We start from the raw sequence: 18,051 nt of genomic DNA, 5'->3' as shown, positions 1-18,051 counted from the left end.
ACTATTCTAGCTGCACAGCACACAATGAAGTCGTGGTCATGACTCGGTAGCTACAATACCTTTCTTTGTACATCTCTTTAGACAACTTTCAATCAAATGCCATGACAGAATTCAATCCCAAAATCCACAGAAGCATCTTGGTATAAGCAGCCAATTTATCATACTGTCCTTGCTGATGTATTCAAGTAATATGGTAATGGGACTATAGTGTTTGAATCAAGAGTTCCTTTAAGGGTCTGTAGTGTTTCACTGCAATATATCGGCAAGTGATGTTATAACTATTTACAGGGACTGTTAGTAGGATATTGCAGGCATGGAAGAGATTATACTTGGCAATTGTAAGGTTGCTGACCCTTAATGTGATGGCGAATTCACTCAGTAGCAAGTAATAAAGCTACATTGTCAGGTACGTAACCACATCCAATAAATAAATAAATACATTCTATAGATGATACAGTTTACAGTACATACATTCCCTGAAATACATATATACACATGCTTGCTTGGACCAGATGTACCTACCGGTATACGTGAATGATATCACATTGTATAGACGGCTATGGGTTGAAATGAGCATTTAAGATTAAACTCTTTGACAAATGATTAAAATTTTTTTTAAAAAAAGATAGAAAATGTAAGGTTAGAGTATCTGGAGTGCCAACAAAACTTGAAACATGCAACTGTTTGACAGAATACAATAAGTTACTAAGTAAAGTGCACCCCATTGTTTTCACATTTCAAACAATCTCACTGATAGTGGCAAATAGAAAGTGTTTAAAATCTGACATATGTAAGGTATGTAAACCAGAATGTGCACAAAAAAAAAAAAAAACATGAAAAAGAAGATGATTTAAATGTAACAAAAAAATATATGGCACAAAATATATAGAGTGTAAAATAAATAAATAAAAATAATTGCAATGGGCAAGTTTTTAGGACAAAGTTACACAGCGTCAATGGAAAGTTCAGCATGTTAATATTTCATGGTTTCCTAATATGTCAAAAACATGATGCTTTCAAGTAGTCACAACCAACCGGCAAATACCCGGTCCTTTATCACTCTACTTATCAAAACACCACTTGTAAAAAGGCTACAGTTCACCAGGCTTCATCATGTGGTGTTAAAAGCTACTTTTGAAACTCACGCCATCGATTACAAGCTTTTCACTTTATTTGCTCGTTTTGGTTGTGGTTTTGCTCTCGGGACTTCCTGCTCTGACTCTGGTGCAGAACCCTGACCCGTGATTTCCTCGCAAGTCACTGATTCGAGGAGGCGGGGAGGCTGAGCAGCTACTTGGCGACTGGCTGTGACCCCCCTCGAAATGGGAAGGGGAGGAGCTTAGCGAGCGCTGCAGAGAGGAGGCGGTGGTGCGCTGGTAACGAGAGGAGCTGACGCCCATCCCACCTCGCTCATGCATGAGCTGAGAGAGGTTGTCCAAGAGGTCCGTGTCACCGGTGCTGCTAGCCCGAATGCGGTAGCGTCTGCGTCTGAAAGGACAATAACACTCAGTATCACATTTCAGACTGATTCAAACTAGTATGTTCATGAATCGAACTGGACCATCAATTGGACTACATTGGTCACGCTGTATGTTTTTGATTATCTAAAAAGAACCAGCACAACAGTTTTCATGGACTACACTCGTCTCATTGTATGTGTGGTTATTGTGTGTAGCCAATGAGGACAACTCAATACAGTGAAACAAGGAAGCTGCTCCATTATGAAAATACTAATTTTGAAATTCTTGCTTCTCTCACCTGTTCTCGCCACCTGTGCGAAGGGGCGGTTTGCCTGGTGGCGGCCGAGGAATAAATCGAGCAGACAGCTGATCCGGTACTAGTGTGGGGCTTATGGGTCTTGGTATTTTACTCTTGCCTGACAGAGGTCCAGAAGAGGAAGACAGCGAGAGCGGCTCCTCCACCTGCCAGTCTGACCCTCGAGAACCGGTGGGAAAGGTGAACCTGTCACGCAGCAACGCTGATGGGAAGTGCTCACATGACAGCGACAGAGATGGGGAAAGTGGAGCTGGAAAACCCCTGCGAGTCGGAGAGTCCGGGTCACGGACCGGGATGCGACTGGTTCGGGGGGAGAGATCACGAGGTGATGCCGGAGCTGCATCAACACTGTGTCCAGTTGTCTCACCCTGGTTAGGGGTTGAAGGAGTCCCACCGTCAGGACAGCCCGAGTCACTCTCCACATCCTTGTCAGAGGCCTTGACAGAGATAATGTGTTCATCTGGCTTCTGAGGGCTTTTAGAGGGTGAAATAGCTGACACGTGGTCGTGCTCTTTTTCCGCAGCGCCTGATGGGTTGTCAGGCTGAGAGTTGTCTCCTGTCTTCTGCTGAGGCTGAATGGGCTGTAGCACTGCACTGGATGACTGAGAAAAGAATAGCATTAAGAGACAAGACATTATTTATGGAGCCCTGCAGAGATAATACTCTTATAAAATGCGTTTTTTTTTCTTAAAGTACCATCATTTGCTTGGCCAAAATATGAGCTCTGGTGAGATTTTCTGAGCCTGCTTCACTTTTGATCTGATGTTTTTGATATACAGTAATGTGTAAATCCAAGTTGCTGGCCAAAATCCGAGACGATGTTGCAGTGAAACTACTGCAATGCACCCATAAACGATCACTACGTACTGCTACAGTTTCCCTTACACAATGAAACATTATGGAAATGAACTGTCATTTCCTGTCTTTAATATTTAACATTACAGGTACACTATTGTTCAAAAGTTAAGGATTTTTTTTTCTTTTCTAAATTTGTATGCTTTTTTTTTTTTTAAGAAATGAATACTTTTGTTCAGCAAGGACACATTAAATTGATCAAAAGTGACAGTAAATACATGTATAATATTACAAAAGATTTCAAAAAAAAAATGAATACAAATATTAAGCAGCACAGATGATTTTTTACAATGATAATAAACAATAAGAAATGCACTAAATCAGCATATGAAGGATCATGTGACACTTAAGACTGGAGTAATGGCTGCTAAAAATTCAGCTTGGCTATCACAGGAATGAATTATATTTTAAATATATTAAAATAGAACACAGTTTTTTTTTTATTATTGTAGTAATATTTCACAATATTACTGATTTTACTATATTTGTTAAATAAATGCAGCCCTGGTGAGCATAACTGTGCGTTCACACTGCCGCCATCGAGAGCGTCAAAGTGGCCGGAAGTCATTCATTTTCAATGTGAGCCGGTGGCGAGCTCTTGGATGGTGAGGGCGGCGAGGAGAGTTGAAGTTAGGTCAACATTATGGTAATGAGCTATGACGCGGTTCGGCGGCAACCAATCGGAATGTAGAAGTCCTCCGCTTGAGAGGATTCCAGAGAACGCAGGAATTCTTTCATCATCATAATCCTAGTGTTATTCCACCTTATTTGCAGGGTCCACATCACACACGCATTTGGCACAGGTTTTACTAATGCCCTTCCTGACACAACCCAGCACTCCTACAATTTGGAATATCCAATCCACCTAACCTGCATGTTTTTGGGGGAAACCAGAACATCCTCTGACTACCGCCCCCATAAGAGACTTCGTTCAAAAACTTTCTCTCTTACAAATCTTACCGACCCCAAACTGAATGCAAATTCTTCTACTCAGAATGTAGCATGAGATATTTACCTGCTCAAGATTAGACCTGCTGAGGTGGACCATTGACGCAGGCTGTATTGTGGGAAGTCTTCTTAATCCAGACAGGCCTATTACGCCAGACAAACCCGGAAGTCTGGCGAATGGAGGTCCAGTGTGGCAGACACCGGTGTGGAATTCTGCTGAGGCAAGGCTGCTAGCACGCTGAGGCAAGGGGTCGGACCAGGTGCGAGGGAGGGCGAGGGGGCTGGAGGAGCGTGGCGAGAGTCCTGAGCGTTCCTCCTCATCTGGTTTAGAGCCAGCTGAACCACTAGCACCTTCAAGCTCAACTAGGACCCACTCCTGGGAGTCACCCTCTTGAGGGACGGGGCTGAGGTTGACGGCAACGTAACCGCTACTGGCTGCCCCCTCCTCGTCCTCCAAAGAGCCCTGCTCGACCCGACAGACAGACCTGTCTTGGGACATACCTGGCCGCTGCTTGCCTAAACTAATGAGACGAAGAAGGAGAAGTGGTTATGATGTCTCTAGGGACCAAATTCACATTAATAAGGAAGTTCATTAAGAATTTGTTTACTGACTAGGCCTCAAGGAAGCGTTCAATGGTGGGTTTGGGTTCGGGAGTCAGTCTCTTGTCTAGCCCCATGCTCTGGCTATGGCGCATCCTTCTCAGCAGAGGAGCCACGCGGTCGATGAGCAAGGTCTCCGAGCGCACACGTCTGGGAGAGCCCTGGATGGAGCCACTGTTGGGGCTCTGGTTGCCCTCTTTGCTTCGCTCCTCCTCACTAGCCACCTGAATCAGAAACACAAGCTCATGACTACCTCCGACTTCAATACATACTATTTGGACCGGCGAAAAAGGTGATGGGCAGGGTATAAGCAACAATAGGCCTACTCTTTAAATTCTTCTAATGAATTCTTCTAATGAATATGGTAACATCTTAAAATGTAAAATGTAAACTGTAAAAGTTCAAATAATACAATTTTTGGCAAAAACTAAAAGTTTTTGACATTCCAGCCGAATGAATGATTATGGATGTTATATAATTGGTCTTGACAAATGAAATAAAATGGATGAAAATGCAAATAAAAAAAATGTGGTGCTTATCAAAAAGCAGAAATACAGCAGTTACCAAAGAAAAGAAAATGGCACTGAAACAGTGTTCCCTTCCCTTCAGATATACATTCATATACCCCCCCCCCTCCCCCCCCAAAAAAAACCTGGATTTGCACGAATCACATGAAAGGTTTATTTTAATGACGGAATGGCAAATTTAACCAAAAGGCGACAAGTTTATTAGCATTAGTGGTCATCCCATCTGAATAGTACCTTTCTGATTTGCGGCTGAACGTGGTTGAGGTTTCGGTCGCGATTGTGCTCCATATCCTCCCAGACATCCGCACCCTGCGCAGGCTGTGTTGGGATGGGGGTGCAATTATCAGCCTCGCTGAGGCGTTCACCCTGAAGGACGTCCTCTGTGTTCTCACGCTGCAGATCACCCGGGATCACAGAGGCATTGGCCATGCTAGGAGGAAACATTCATTTGACAATGTAGACCTCAAACAGTTTATCTATAGACTCGAAACAGCATTGAATCATTTGATGCTGGATATCTACCCCAAATATGCAGGTGTGAGGCGGGTCAACTGCTGGGCTGTGTTTGTCAGGGTTCCAACATTAAGCGTGCCCTCTGAATCCGTTCTCTCCCAGTCATACGGGTCATTTTCCACCACATTGTAGCTCTTCATACTGTTGTCAAACACTGACATCAAGAGCTACAACACAATGAGTATGTTAGTGAATGGCTACGCTTACAAAAATCTCTGCTAAAGAATGGCTCTGGACCTGATAATCCGGTTTAGTGTAGTAGTCCAGATTGGAGATATGGTCAAGGAAAATGTTAAACTCATCTGGGAGGTGCTTGAGCATGAGGCGATGGTTGTACGTCTCCTTCATATTTCCGACCTGTTCCTATATTGATAGCAGGATTAAGAATACCAGCAGATATTTTATCAATGGAAAACTACCATTTGAGCAGAACTTACTTTGTCTTTGATTTTCCTCCACGGTAGCTGACCCACCATAAACTCCACAAGCATATAAAATAATGACCAGAGGTCATCATGTCGACTCATTTCCTTTGAAAATGAAGGACGTGCATTTTAGTGAAATATGAACAAGTAATATGACCTGCTGTGTAAAGGACACCTGATCGGCATCTGCCATTGGCTTGAGAATGTGTGCAAAAAGAGAGGAGTTACCTTATTCTTGTGAGCATTAACTGAAGCATAACGGACGGTCCCTCTGAATCCTGCCACTTGTCGTGGCTTTGGACGATAAAGAGAATGTGCAGTCATAAGAAAATATGTAGAAACACATTACAGGTAAAGTTCAGTCAAAGATGAAAATTCTGTCATTGAAATTTAAGTCAATGTTCACTTAAAAAATCTTCACATCCACCTCTACCTTTTTTTGGTTCATTTATGAGAGTTTGAGTTGTATAATTCTGATTCATAAAAGGATCATTTAGTTCAGTTTTGTGAACCAAAAAAAAATCACACTCGAAAGACCCATTCGTTCACAAATCATACATCACTGCTTCTCTCATGAGCTCTGAATTCTGACTTAAATTTGGGTTATTTCTCATCCAAATCTTTCGTATGACGTCAGAAGTCTGTAATATAAGTAATAGTCATACAGGTTTGGAACAACATGAATGTGAAAGAATGATAACTGAATTTTCATTTTGGGGTGAACTATCCCTTTAAGCAACACTAATACTGTATATGACAATAGCATCCTTAAAAAGACAGAGTGATGTTTCATAAACATAAGCTTTAAAATATATCTGTGATTACTCACTGGACGGACTTCTTGACATGAGTTTGTGAACTGGCGTGCCAACCCAAAATCAAGCATATAACAGGTTCGGCACGTACTGGAAAGTCGGCCCATTGCGAAGTTGGACTGTTTGGAAAAAGAAAAGGTTTGATGATTAGTTTATATAGTCTAAAAAGGAAGAATAAGACATGCCCTGTGAAAAAATAAATTATAATCAATATTAAAAGTGCTTTTATGCCCAGGACTATCTGTGAGAGAGCAGACTTACGGGTTTGATGTCTCTATGCAGAAAGCCCACAGAGTGGATGCTCTCGATGGCTTCCAAGATTTGTCGGCCCAGCCTGAGTGTGGTGGAGACACTGAATGTGCCATGGCTCATGTTGCGTCTAAGGTCTGCCAAGTTCCTTCCCTGCAGTTCAATGGACAAACATCACTTCAGGTGACTGAAGTCAGGGTTGTTGAGTTACTATGACTTGAGTGAGATAACGTCCATCAATTCAGACACAAGAATAAATCATCTGACGCCCTACCTGAAGCTCCATAACCACATAGTTGAAGCGGTCATTGCGTCCACAGCCAACAAAACGACAAACATGGTCTTTACCTACAAAATGGTTCAAAATAAAGAAATAGAGAATGTTATATATACAAATCCATTTTTTTTTTAAAAATGTAATTCTGTTTTTGCCTATAATAGAGTAGCACTGTAGCACACAGAGCTTCTTCATTTAGCGTCTTCATGTTTGTTTAATATAGGCCTTAAACGTCTGTCTTCATCTTTACCCTGAAGTCTTTTCAAAACTGCAACTTCCATCTTCAGGACCTGTTTGGGTTGCTGGGCAGACTCCACTTTCAGAGCCACATTGACCTGGTTCACCTGATCCATGACTTCATAGATCTCGCCGAAACCACCCCCACCAATCTTCTTCAACTAAACAGGAAAGGAAAACTTGGAGTGAATGAAACAAAATACACTATTGTTCAAAAATTTGTGGTCGGTAAGATTTTTAATTGTTTTTGGAAGTCTCTTATGCTCACCAAGACTGCACTTATTTGATCAAAAATATAGTAACATTGTGAAATATTTTCATTTAATAATAAGGTTTTCTATTTTTTTTATACATTTAACAATGTAATTTATTCCTGTGATTGCAAAGCTGTATTTTCAGCATCATTACTCCAGTCTTCGGTGTCACATGATCCTTCAGCATTCATTCTAATATGCTGATTTGCAGCTCAAGAAACATTTCTTATTATCAATGTTGAAAACAGCTGCACTGCTTAATATTTTTGTGAAAAACGTGATACATTTTGTTTTTCAGAGTTCTTTTATGCATAGAACGTTCAAAAGAACAGCATTTATTTGAAATAAAAATAATGTCACTTTACTGTCACTTTTGATAAATTTAATGCATTTTATAAAAATAATGCATTTTTTCCTTCTATAATTGAGTAGATAGCTTTCAAACTTGTGTTGGAGAACAGATGTTACATGACAGCTCTGTTCAGGCATGAAATAAAATGTCCTAGCAAAACAACAATTTTGTCATGAAATAAAATGCTGTGCCTCGTGACTATTTGTCAGCATGTTGTACAGTTTTCCATGCTGATGTCAGCACAGCTCAACACACCTGCAGTGTATCGTTTGACTGGGCTCAAAAGGAAAAAATCCCCTTGTCTGTGCAGAAGTTTACATAAAGGAATCTGACAGCTATCAGAGCATCTCTACGAAACTAACAGTGAGTCTCTGAATAGTTCTGAAGCCTTGTCCTCCTAAACACAGCTCCTTCAAAAGAACTCACCACTCTCCATCGCTCCCGGACCATGCTCCCGACAGCCAAGATATCAGTCTGCTCCACTGTTCCACTCATCCTGATGCTCAAGAGTGGACTGAGCACACTCAGAGAAGCTCTGCACCTCACATCAGTGAGCTCGGGTCCTCACTGAAAATCACAGTAAGATCAGAAAAACATCAAGTCTTCATAGTTGGAACTGCAGGTCAGGGTTACAGCAGAAATTAAAGCCTCCAGAGAAGTTTAAAGAGATTAATTTGCCTACGATGGCTGTAGATGTGACAAAAATGATGTGCATTTTATTGGCTGCATCCATTCCTTCTGTAAAGGCACGCTAAACTAAGGTTGTCTTTTAAACAGAACACAAGATATGTAAAAGAAGCTGCCCTGGTTCTTTGACTCTCACTGCTAGGGTGCAGAGCAAAACTGATGGAGCTAAATACAGTCAAATCCTTGAGGAACAGGCTTACTGTAGGCCTGAAACAAGAATAAAATAGGCAAGACACTGACTCTTGACAGATTATGTTTCCTTATCTAAATCACAAAGACTACAAAATACTAGCTTAGTTATTTTATATGGCTGCCTAGTTCAAGAACCTCGGCTCTGATGTTAACTATAAGAAAAAAAAGAGCCTAAATGCATATTGAGAAACATTCTACAACTTATTTACCAGTCCTAAGACTTGTAGATAATGTGCAATATCTTGAATGATATATGTATATATGTACATACATATATATATATATATATATATGTATTATTTTTTGTATATTATGCATAGTATTATACTGTCAATAATTGACTGCAGTGTTATGTCACATGGTGTAGTGACAATAAAGTGATTTGATTTGTCACAGGCCAAATGCAAAAAATATGTAAATTGTCAAAAAAAATTCCCCCATTCTGACAAACACAAAACTGCTTAAATATATAAACTCTAAAATTAACAATTTTGTTAAATGTTTATATACATATTGTTCTGTAAGGCTTTGGCAAGTGTTTTTTTGTGTTTGTTATCATATTAGTAAGTATGACAAAATTGATGTGTACGTTTTAAAAATGTATTTAAAAATTTACAAACAACAACAAAAATGTTCACTGTAGTTTAAAATATAACATTATGATTGACACAATTATATTAAAAGGCTTTTACTCAGGATTTAGTCATTAAATCTGTACTAAACTATCAATACTATAATGTTTCCCCCAGCAGTCAGAACTGATGGATGACAGTCTGCATGCAGTAACGTTACTGCTACTGTTTTAATAAGGATCATCTTATTAAATCTCATCTGCAGCTGGCCTCTTTATTAGCTGGATGTGTAGCACTAAATGAATTGTGGGCATTTTAGCTTATGCTAACATCCACAAGCTACGTTGAAAACTGCCGCTGTCTTGTAGATGTTGGTTGAGTCTTTCTCTGCCCTTACCGCATCCAGTAATAACAGAAGGAGACGTAGGACAAGGCTAGCTAAAGCATCAGCCAGAGCCAAATCACTGTACAAAACAGCGCAATGAAACGGTACCGCGCTAGCTAATTAGCCAAACTGTACATATGCGCCTCAACATACAGCTATTATTGAACATACGGTTGCCAGGTTACACATTGGCAACACAATGTAGTGACAGCTGTAATCCCGTTTATAATGCGGACTAGCGCGCTAAGCACGCGCTCATTCAGGTACCCGGTGTGTAACGTTACATTACCTCTGTCTGCAGCAGCGGACCAAGATGTTTCCCAAGACCTCAGAACATCTTCTTTTGTTCTATAGACCATGATGATATGAAATGTTGGACATAATAATCCCATAACGTTTAGAAACATAAAATAACGACCGAAGTTCACGTTATCTGCTTCACTTCTATCAGCAGTGGCCGCTCGATGACTGAGCGAGCGGACCGATATGTGACGTCACATCTGGTCGATTGGGTTTGATCCCAAACATCGTTTAGAACAATAACACATAAAAACACACATACACACTTATTTATCTATATATATATATAGTTACATGAGTTAACATGAACTAACAGTTAAAAATACTTGTGCATTTATTAATTTTAATTAATGTTAATTTCAACATTTACTAATACATTATTTAAATCATAAGTTGCATCTATTAGTATTATTTCATGAACCCGAGTTAACACGAACTAACAATGAACAGTTGTATTTCATATTAACTAACATTAACAAAGGTTAATAAATACTATAACAAATGTATTGCTCACAGTAAGTTAATGCATTAACTAAAGAAACTTTTTTTTTAAGTGTTACCGTTTCTGCAATCATTTGTATTAATAGGCAATGTTTTAAACTTTGCATTGGGATATTGTGCAATAGCGTACATATATGCAAGCAAAAAATGTCCATTAAAAAAATGTCCATTAAAAATGACAAAATTATCATAATCTTGGTTCATACAGCATTGTAGCATTAACCCATTTAGTAGATCAATGTCAGTTTTGAATGTTCCCAGAAACTGGCAATAGATTTGTTACACATGCAGTAGATGTAATTGATCTAATGTCATTTACAAGTCACTGAGTGAAACAGTTCTGTCTTCTTCATGTTAATTTCACGTACCACACAAACAGATGCATCCACAATGTAAAAAAATGTTTCTGACAAGAATGTGAAAGGAATTTATACATTCATGCAGAGGGAACTGCAGTCAATCAAATGGAACACAGAAGATATCATTGCTTGCACCGCACTATAAAATAAACTTTGAGAACATTATTTTTTTTTTTTATAAACCAAGAAACTACCATGGACTAAAAGAAGATTTTCTTGTCAGTACATAATACCCGTTTCACAGATAATTAATAGTATTCCTCAAATAAAATTATTAGAGAAATAATGTGCTCCCAACAACAGCACATCATGTAACAAAAAAAAAATTATAATTTGTTTTGAAACCTATAAAACACAGAATTAAAAACATTAAAATATTACCGGTATTCTTTTTTTGTTGTTGTATTAAAATCATGTAAAAATTATTTGTTTCCATCCCTTTCATAAAGTGATAATCTGCATACAAAACCATTTTAAAAATCTAAGCATCACTATCCCTTTTTTTTTTTTCTTATACAGTTGAGAAATGCCCACAAACATGGCATTAAGCAATAAGTAGTGATGGTTCCCAAATATTGATTCATACTTCTAAAACAACACTAAAATGTGATTCTCTCTTAAAATGGAAACAACTGTTAAAACTAAGAGAATTCTTTGTGGACAGCATTTTGTTCAACATCTAAAATTAGCTATCCTGGGTGGCTTTTCCTCCACCAAGCAGTCTCTCTCTTTCAGGAGTGTCTCCCTCCTCTGCTCTCTGCTCTCTAGGGCAGCAGGGAAGTTTTTCCATCAAGGGTTTGTGGAGTCCATTGTACATTGCTGTACCCACGAGTAGGATGATGAAGCCCAGAATCTGTAGGCCCTGAAATTTCTCCCAACCCAGCGCCAGACTCACCACCCAGATGACTAGAGTACGCAGACTGTCCAGCACCATGCGAGTGGTGGCACTTATCTCTTTGGTGACGCTGATGCCAGCGAAGTTAAAGAAGGCGATGCTCACGGTGTTCCCCAGCAGTGCCAGCATAATGAGAGGCTTATGGCCAATCTGACAGAAGGCGTCCAGGGCGTCTTCAAGGACCTGCCGTGGGTTATCTGCAAAACTGCCCACATGGATGTAGAACATCGGGATGAGGAGGAGAGAGAGGATGACAAATCCAAAAAAACCTGAGAAATACACAGAGAGAAGACAACTGAGACACTTGGAAAGAGGCAAGTCTTGCTTAACTGACAACTTTTTTTAAATAAACATTAAAATTGCATCTGTTTGTCAGTAGATGTGCATTAGTAACAAAGGCATATTTGATTTCATTTTTCAAAAGAAAAGGGGTCAAATAACCTCAGATATTACTCATCTGTAAGGGTGCTGACAGATAAGTCAATCACAGACTTTTAGGTAAGATGAAAGACAGAGGTCTCAAGCTCCCCTAAATAGGGTCCAGCAACACATATGGTAATGACAACATTTGCTTCTTTTATCTTTACTACCTTTTATTGTTGATGTAATCTTAACAGTTAGCTTTTTCCAGCAAGGACAAGTTGATTTGATCAAATATGACAGTAAAATCTTTTACATTGTTTACCATTTTTTTTTTAAATGCTGTTCTTTTAAAGGGACACTTCACCCATTTGCATTAAGCTTTGCATTGTTAGAAACCCAGTCATACTATTGAATGGTCGTGCAACACTCTCTCATTTTCCCCTGATACGGGAGAAATCTGTTATTTACCTCTTACACTTCCTCCTACAATGACGCAAAAATCGTCATTTTGCGTCATTGTAGGAGGAAGTGTAAGAGGGGGGGATTTCTGTTGAGACTACAAGCACTCGTTCCTCATCTCTCCCAGGGGGCGGGACCCACTTACGCTACAGACCTATTACAGATCAGTGGGTGGGACTTTACTCTCTGAAACTGAAAGGAATATCCTCCATCTTGTTTGAAGCTAAGCTAACAGGCGCTGTGGAGACAGATGTACAGTTATGACAATAGCGGAGGAGAGTGCTCAATATGATATAGACTAGAGGAAGAGGATTTCGGAAGTCGGATGCTTGAATCAGGTGTTTGTGGCTACCTTTACAAGCCGCATTATAGCGAAGAGCAGCCGAGGCAGAAGACCTGCCTGCCGCGGACGAGGAGCCCGGACTGGCTCGAGTTAGGGCGGACTGGTGGCGCCGGTGATCTCACTATGCAACTACGAACCGCTACGAACACAGAGATAGAGTCCGTCTGCGGCAAAGAATTGCAACGATGACAATTTCTCCTGGACGAAATCTCTGAATCAGACGAGGACACGGACGTTTGTGTTGTGAACTAGTTTCCTAGTTTCGCACCGCATATGTTCTGACTGAACATCCAGGTACCATGCAATAATTCACCTTTTCGAAAGAAATACAAACGAGGAGTAATGCACTAATGAGTTCGCCAACTAACCAGACATTTTGTGTGAATGTGAAATGAATTTCAAGCTCTGGTGGTAGCTAGCCTTGTAGACGGAAGAGTGATTTCTCTTATAGGCAGATATGTGCTTTCTGGATTAGTGGGAGTGGCTTGCGGAGCTGTGCAATGTGGTGCATTGTGGGAGTTGTTGTCTTTCATACAAATGCGTCCTGAAGTTATTTTTTGTCTTTTCTCGGTCACAAAGGCACCAAATTCAAAATTTCTTTTACATTTCGACTACATATATAACCCACTTTAAATAAAAAACAATGTTCAAATGGGTGAAATGCCCCTTTAAACATTCTACTCATTAAAAAAATCCTTATGGATAATAAATGTTTCTTGAACACCACATTAGCATATTAGTATAATTTCTGAAGGATCGTGTGAGGCTGAAGACACATGATCGTAACTGATAGAAAACAGTTATTTTTAAATTGTAATAAAATGTCACAATATTACTGTATTATTTTTTTCTTTCTATTTATCTTCCTGACCCCAAACCTTTGAATTGTATTGGATGAAGTGAGACTATAATCATTATGACAACATTATTATTAATTAGCATCAAAATACTTGGCTCAAACTAGTCATTAGCTATATACGGTAATTGGTTAAAAATGACTAAATCTTTACCTTCAGTCCCAACAGCCTTCAGTGGATGCACATTGTGCTTGTAAACAAACTTCTCCTCCAAGACCATCTGGACTGAAACAATAATCTGTGCCATGATGATCAAAAGGTCCCCTATAAAACAAAACCAATGGATGATCAGTGATACAATCCAATCAGCTACAGATGCAAGATAGGAAAAGGAAAATATCCTGATAAACAGCTCATGAGAGGATTTTACGACTTGTAGACAAAGACAAAGTACATCATTCTGTATGATTGAAAGCATTTGGCAGCACTAGAATTACCTGTGATAACCTCACTGAGCTTATGGGTGTCATTCCCATGGCCGTTTAGAAAGTCAGAAAGTCCAACCACCACCAGACCAAGGATGGTGACTAGGATCCCAATCCACTGGCTGGGCTGCAGACGCCGTCCTAAGAACGCTACAGACAGCAGTCCGGTGAAGATGATCACAGCTCCTCGCAGCATCTGGAAACTGGAGGCGCTGGTCATGTTCAGTGCTAGAGATATGAAGAAAGAGGAAGGAAATCTTCTTAAAACCGAATGAATGTTTTTAGATAATAGAAGTATAAACTTACTTGTATAGTTTTAAAGTAGATCTCTGCACACTGTCCAACTCAAATTGAAGTAAAAAGACTATTGACACTCACCAATATACATGATGGACGTTCCCAACATGTCACAAAGGGCAGGGGGGAGGAAAAGCAGGGGGTTGAAACTCTGGCCTGGTTCCATGGTGGGCTCAGGTCTGCGCCGATCATAACAAAGGAGAATGTGGAACACCACCAGGCAGGACAGCTCTCCCAAAAACATTCCCACAGCCTGAAGGAAGGAGTCATGTATTATTAGGGTGCATGCAGGAAACCAGTTCTCACTTTGTTAAAACATAAGATAATACTTCAGTTCTCTGCTGAGCTACTGAAAAAATGTGCTCTAATGGGAAGTTTGATGTGAATAGCGTGTCGTGTATATTGGTGAGGTTAAATGAATTTCATTACCTGCACAAAAGGGTGGGAGAAGGTATGATCTTGGGTACCATAACATCCAGGTGCAGAGAACATATCAGCCCATCTAGAAGATTAACAGATTCATCTCATTAAAGGTGATGATGAGTGTCATTTTTCTGTATTAAAATTCCTTAACTTAATATGCGGTATAACTATAAATAAGGCACTCATGGCAAACATTAGCTCAACAACGGCTAAGATTTTGGATCTGTTTGTCCAAACAATGGTGGAAATACAACTTGTTTGGGAAACCTGTTATATTTATTAATAATAATAATAAACATTTATCTGTATAGCATTTGTCATACATGAAATGTGTGAGCTCAAAGTGCTTCACAAGCATAAAAACAAATATCGGCAATACAATTTCACACAATATCAAATTAAAAATACTCAAAAAATAAAGTACCGGTAAATAAACCAAACTTTCATAATTTCACACAATATACCAATAAGCAACTTTATGAATATAAAATTTGAATGCTAGAAGCCTCTTTCACTTAATCTGGTATAATGTTATAACTTAGAAATATGATTATTAGTAATAATGAGCATTTCCATACCACACATCTATCTTTCACCTGCCAGTCACTGTAAGTTTAATAAGTAACTATGCACATGGTACACTAATGTCACTTTTACAACCATGAAATGACAATTCATGACCTCACGACAAAGACAAGACTAGATTTAACAAATTTAGCAAGACCCAGATGCATCAACACCATCAGTGTCAGTTTTTCAGCAGAAATGGAGTGAAACTGGTATCAAATATCGTCTGCCTAGAAACATCAAGCATCTGTTTTAGACACAAAGCTGTATCAAGTTTGTATCAAGTGGCAGACAGCTTCGTTCTTGTCTTGACGAGATGGACAACTTAAATCCGACTGTAAGTTATTTAATGCTGCGGTTGCACTATTGACTAATAGTCACAAGTGTTTTGGTGACAGAATTGCTGATTTTGCAGCATCAACATGTCACGAAACAGCGGATCATTACAACTGCACGGCACGCGAGTCATGTAACGTTAATCATCTTGTTCTAAAAAGTGCAATTTTCAACTATATAGGTGAATGTTAAATTCATACAGTGCTACTAAAAAGTTCAATCAAAATGGTTCATATTTCTTTAGTCTTGTTTGTGCTAACATTCATTTAAAATTAATTTAGACAATAGAATTACACGTATTCACAAACAATGAGGACACGATGTACAGTTTTGTGAAAGACAACGAGAAAACATCCTTGTCTGCTCTATTAAAAGAGTAAAAAATGTGGGGCAACTAATAAAAGTAAGCAAAAATAACATGTAAACAAACACAATCTAGCGCGTGCGTGCTACTTACTTTGCGGATAGTGTGTTAAGAGAGCCTGTGGTGAGCATCAGACCGGCGAGAAAGAGCTGATATTTTGTCCAAGCCATGGTGAGTGTGGGACTGAGTGAGTGACGGCGAACATCAGACACTCAAGACACACTGTTAACACTGTCTTGAGATGGGTCTCTTTTGCTGATGATGACTAGCTAACTGAACAGGTCGTTCCCCTGTATGCAAAATGCAAATCACATGATGGCGATCATGTGACACACCAGCTGACGCTTTATTTCCGCAGACTTCTCAAGAGTGCGCAGATCTTGCTACATTACGGATGATAATCGTTACGTTCGTTTCAAAGTGATATTCTTCTCTAAATTTAGTATTCTTAAATATAAGTCTATGTTTTTAAAGTCAGAAGTTCCTACTTAAAAACAAATTTTATGTTAAAATAAGAAAGCTGTAAAATGTGTTTATTTGTAAACATTTCCATATTTTTATTGAAATTTTTGTGTAAGTTTTATTTATTTATTTTTATTTTATGTTTATTCAATGTACTCAGCCCCCCCTTCCACCCAATAAAAAAATACAATTAAATGTAATAAAGGTGTTTTACAGTAAAAAAAAAGAGTGCACAGATCTTCTGTTTTAATATGACATATGAATCAAATATAAGGAACAACAGTCATTTGTGAATAATAATGATGACAAACTACAGTGTGTGAGACTACGACTACTGTTCCCTGACCTGTTGGCAAAATAATAATAATTTGTAATAATAATTAACAAATTAATATTTTACTCAACAGTAGTAGATTAGTAGCTTTTGAATAAGAAAACGTTATTTAACTCAAGAGACGATATTATTTGTTGAATTCTTATAAAAAGGTTTCTGTTTCTCAAATGTTTTGTTGTTTTGTGGGGATTTTGAATCACTGACTCGATTCCTTTGAAACCGTTGATCAAAAATATTATTTCAGATTCGTTAGTTCAGATTCTTTTACGTACGCCAGTAGGTGGCGACACGTGTTTGTTATAAGAGTAAGAGTCCTTGAATCTTCACTCCGAAATTCAAGATTTTTTGTTATGATGTCTCGTTCAGGTGGTCAGCAGATTTTCGTGACTCTCATTCAGTGTCGCTGAGTCAGTCTAAACAGAGACGAAAGTTGTATTCGTCCAGGAAGTTCAACAAATGATATCTATAGCTCACCATCTCAGTCCGCAGTCACACTGGAGACTTGAAAGACAAGTCAGTGCATGGACGTGAACCAAAATTATTCATTCATTCAAAGAATTTTCAAAAACACTGATCCGTTGATTGATTAAACACTAGTTTTATTCAACATAAATATGACAACATGCTATTTTTGCGCTATTAGTACTTTTTATGCTCTAGTAGGCTACTTTTTGCTAAAAATTTTAGTTACTGTTCAATTACAAACTGTACCTTATTATTATTAGATGGCTCTTATTTATTAGTACTCATTCCAATAGTGACTAGTATTTAATTATAATTTAGTAGTTATAAATAGAACTAGAATTAAAATAAAATAAAATATAGAACTAGTATTCAGGACTTGCCTTCTCGTTGCTTTGGGTTTGCTACATCCTTACATTTTTGTGATAAGGAGCATATGACAAAGTTACAATTACAGGCTATTTAAAATTATATACAGCACTGAGATTTTTATTTTCCTTTCCTTTTCGTTTTAACATAAATGTAAAAAAAAAAAAAAAAAACACTTTCAAAGCAGCGAAGTCAGTAAAAGTTAAAGAGATATGGAAATATAAAAGTTGGTCTCAGTAATAAAAATATGACACATTTCATTCCAGCAGTG

At 38.7% G+C, this 18,051-nt stretch overlaps 2 protein-coding genes across 2 annotated transcripts; both read right to left on the bottom strand.

Moving 5' to 3' along the window:
- On the bottom strand, positions 1 to 10,134 carry ttbk2b (tau tubulin kinase 2b). Its single transcript, XM_081378350.1, has 15 exons — positions 9,954 to 10,134; positions 8,255 to 8,395; positions 7,236 to 7,383; positions 6,983 to 7,056; positions 6,721 to 6,861; positions 6,474 to 6,578; positions 5,873 to 5,938; positions 5,657 to 5,749; positions 5,457 to 5,582; positions 5,229 to 5,386; positions 4,941 to 5,136; positions 4,192 to 4,403; positions 3,647 to 4,100; positions 1,759 to 2,378; positions 1 to 1,488 (listed from the first exon to the last, which is right to left on the bottom strand). Exons 2-15 carry the CDS (start codon positions 8,321 to 8,323, stop codon positions 1,170 to 1,172), a joined length of 2,781 nt encoding a protein of 926 aa, XP_081234476.1. The 5' UTR covers positions 8,324 to 8,395; positions 9,954 to 10,134; the 3' UTR covers positions 1 to 1,169.
- Positions 10,135 to 10,879: 745 nt separating this feature from the next.
- On the bottom strand, positions 10,880 to 16,549 carry slc35f6 (solute carrier family 35 member F6). Its single transcript, XM_081378318.1, has 6 exons — positions 16,247 to 16,549; positions 14,893 to 14,965; positions 14,545 to 14,716; positions 14,179 to 14,394; positions 13,895 to 14,005; positions 10,880 to 11,988 (listed from the first exon to the last, which is right to left on the bottom strand). The coding sequence occupies exons 1-6, from the start codon at positions 16,321 to 16,323 to the stop codon at positions 11,510 to 11,512; spliced, it is 1,128 nt and encodes a 375-aa protein (XP_081234444.1). The 5' UTR covers positions 16,324 to 16,549; the 3' UTR covers positions 10,880 to 11,509.
- Between the last annotated feature and the right edge of the window lie 1,502 nt (positions 16,550 to 18,051).

This window comes from Scardinius erythrophthalmus, assembly GCF_964197995.2.
Source record: "Scardinius erythrophthalmus genome assembly, chromosome: 11".
Taxonomy (NCBI): domain Eukaryota; kingdom Metazoa; phylum Chordata; class Actinopteri; order Cypriniformes; family Leuciscidae; genus Scardinius; species Scardinius erythrophthalmus.
This window is presented reverse-complemented; position numbering and strand designations above follow the sequence as displayed.